This window comes from Nanorana parkeri, unplaced genomic scaffold, assembly GCF_000935625.1.
Source record: "Nanorana parkeri isolate BGI_ZX_2015 unplaced genomic scaffold, ASM93562v1 scaffold947, whole genome shotgun sequence".
NCBI lineage: Eukaryota > Metazoa > Chordata > Amphibia > Anura > Dicroglossidae > Nanorana > Nanorana parkeri.
In genome coordinates, this window is record NW_017307215.1 from 325,624 (window position 1) to 327,881 (window position 2,258).

At 43.4% G+C, this 2,258-nt stretch overlaps 1 protein-coding gene across 2 annotated transcripts in view; it reads right to left on the bottom strand.

The window, feature by feature from the left end:
- NPR1 (natriuretic peptide receptor 1) overlaps window positions 1-2,258 on the bottom strand; it is a 71,495-nt gene that overhangs the window by 22,755 nt on the left and 46,482 nt on the right. For both annotated transcript variants that reach the window (XM_018566411.1, XM_018566410.1), the window contains 3 exons: window positions 445-536; window positions 232-367; window positions 31-115 (listed from right to left, as the gene is read on the bottom strand). In XM_018566411.1, coding sequence (XP_018421913.1) covers window positions 31-115; window positions 232-367; window positions 445-536 — 313 coding nt within the window. The remainder of the gene's footprint in view (window positions 1-30; window positions 116-231; window positions 368-444; window positions 537-2,258) is intronic.

A 2,258-nucleotide genomic window follows, 5' to 3' on the forward strand; every position in this document is an offset into this window, starting at 1 on the left:
GGGGGGGGCGGAGATTCAGGAGAAGAGTACCTGTATATGAAGACGGAGGAGATGGCGATGGCCAGGAGGATGAAGCAGATGACTATGGAGGTCACTTCCAGGACGGAGAAGCTGGCTGCCGGAGAAATAACACGGCCGGTCACATGACTTCCAAAAAACATTCACATAAAATGAATACAAACGTATACACACATGTCGGTGAATCTCCCCAGCCCCGCCCCTGTCTCTTACTTTTCATACACTCCGGGTTACTGTTGTCAAATCCGCAGGGCGGGACGTCCCTCGGCACCGCCCCCCCCGGCCAGTGGATCTCTCTCCCCGGCACCCGGTTGATGCTCCTCTGCGTCCCGTTATAATTGGCCACGACCTGAGAGCGACAAACCGACAAGTCAGCTGTCAGAGCCAATCAACGTCCGGCCGCCAACCCCGCGGCTTTCCTCTCACCTGGAAATCTCCGCCCGTCTCGGTCAGGTCCCACAGCGAGTAGTCGTTCTCCCGGTCGCCGTTGTCATCAACCTTCATGAATCCCGACACCCCTATGATAAAAGGAGAGACCTCGTGATTCTACAGGAAATTCGGAAGGGTTCTTTGCACTAAGAGCAGTAGAAAAGTGTTCTTTACAGTAAGAGGGATATGAAGGGTTGTTTACATTGACAGCTGTAGAAAGGTCTTCTTTACAGTAAGAGTGGTAAAATGATTCTATGCAACGAGAGTGGTAAAGAGGGTTCTTTACAGTAAGAGCGATATGAAAGGTTCTTTACAGTAAGAGTGGTAAAATGATTCTTTGCAGCAAGAGTGGTAAAGAGGGTTCTTTACAGTAAGAGCGATATGAAAGGTTCTATACAGTAAGAGTGGTAAAAGGATTCTTTGCAGCAAGAGTGGTAAAGAGGGTTCTTTACAGTAAGAGCGATATGAAAGTTCTTTACAGTAAGAGTGGTAAAAGGATTCTTTGCAGCAAGAGTGGTAAAGAGGTTTCTTTACAGTAAAAGCGATATGAAAGGTTCTTTACAGTAAAAGTGGTAAAAGGATTATTTGCAGCAAGAGTTGTAAAGAGGGTTCTTTACAGTAAGAGCAATATGAAAGGTTCTTTACACTAAGAGTGGAAGGAAGGCTTATTTATAGTAATAGTGGTAGGAAGAGCTCCTTACAGTCAGAATGATATGAAGGATTTACAGTAGCAGCTGTAGAAAAGTATTTTTTACAGTAAGAGTGGTAAAATAATTATTTGCAGCAAGAGTGGTAGGAAGAGATTGTTACAGTAAGAGTGTTTACATTAGCAGCTATAGAGAAGTGTTCTTTACAGTTAGGGTGGTAAAATAATTATTTACAGTAAGGGCCCATTCACACCAGATGCTGCGCTAATTGCACAGTGCTGAAGCACTGATCCCGCTTACATCGCACTGTATACTTTTTTTTCTTAGAACTTTATTTAAATGTCACAAGTGACATTTCATTCCGTTCTACGGGCACAGCGGGGGTGCGAGGCGGTTGCACTGTGTCGCATTCCACTTCTCTGAAAAAAAAACTACAGCATGCTGTACTTTCTTTTCAGCGCACACCACCACGTTCCCATTACAACACATTGGTGTGAACTGATCCTGTCTGTGACAAGGCAAATTGTTTCTTTCCAGCGCATCCCCAACGCAGATTGTGCGAATCAGCCCTAAGAATTTTGAATGGGTTCTTTGCAGTAAGAGTGGTGGAAAGGGTTCCTTACAGAAAGAATGATAGATAAGGTTCTTTACAGTAACAGTGGTAGGAAGGGTTGTTCTTAGTAAGAGTGGTAAAGTGATTCTTTGCAAGAACAGTGGTGGAAAGGGTTCTTTACAGAAAGAATGATAGATAAGGTTCTTTACAGTAACAGTGGTAGGAAGGATTCTTCTTAGGAAGAATGGCAAAAGGATTCCTTGCAGTAAGAGTTGTAAAAGGATTCTTTGCAGGAACAGTAGTAGAAAGGGTTTGTTACAGTAAAAGCATTAGGAAGGGTTCTTTACAACAAGAGTTGCAGGGAGAGTTCTTTACAGTAAAAGTAGTAGGAAGGTTTTTTTTTTACAGTGTACAGAGAGGTTAGGTTGTAGAATGTTCTACTCAGTAAGATAGTAATGACAAAATCAGTAATGACATTTCAAACAGGACCAGATGCTTCCCCAATAGATGGCATCTTACTAATAGATTGCACAGGAATGTTTCCACTGAAACTGATCCATTTGCCAAGAAGGATGTTTTCCCTTGTGGGGTGAAATTGCCCACGGTCAACT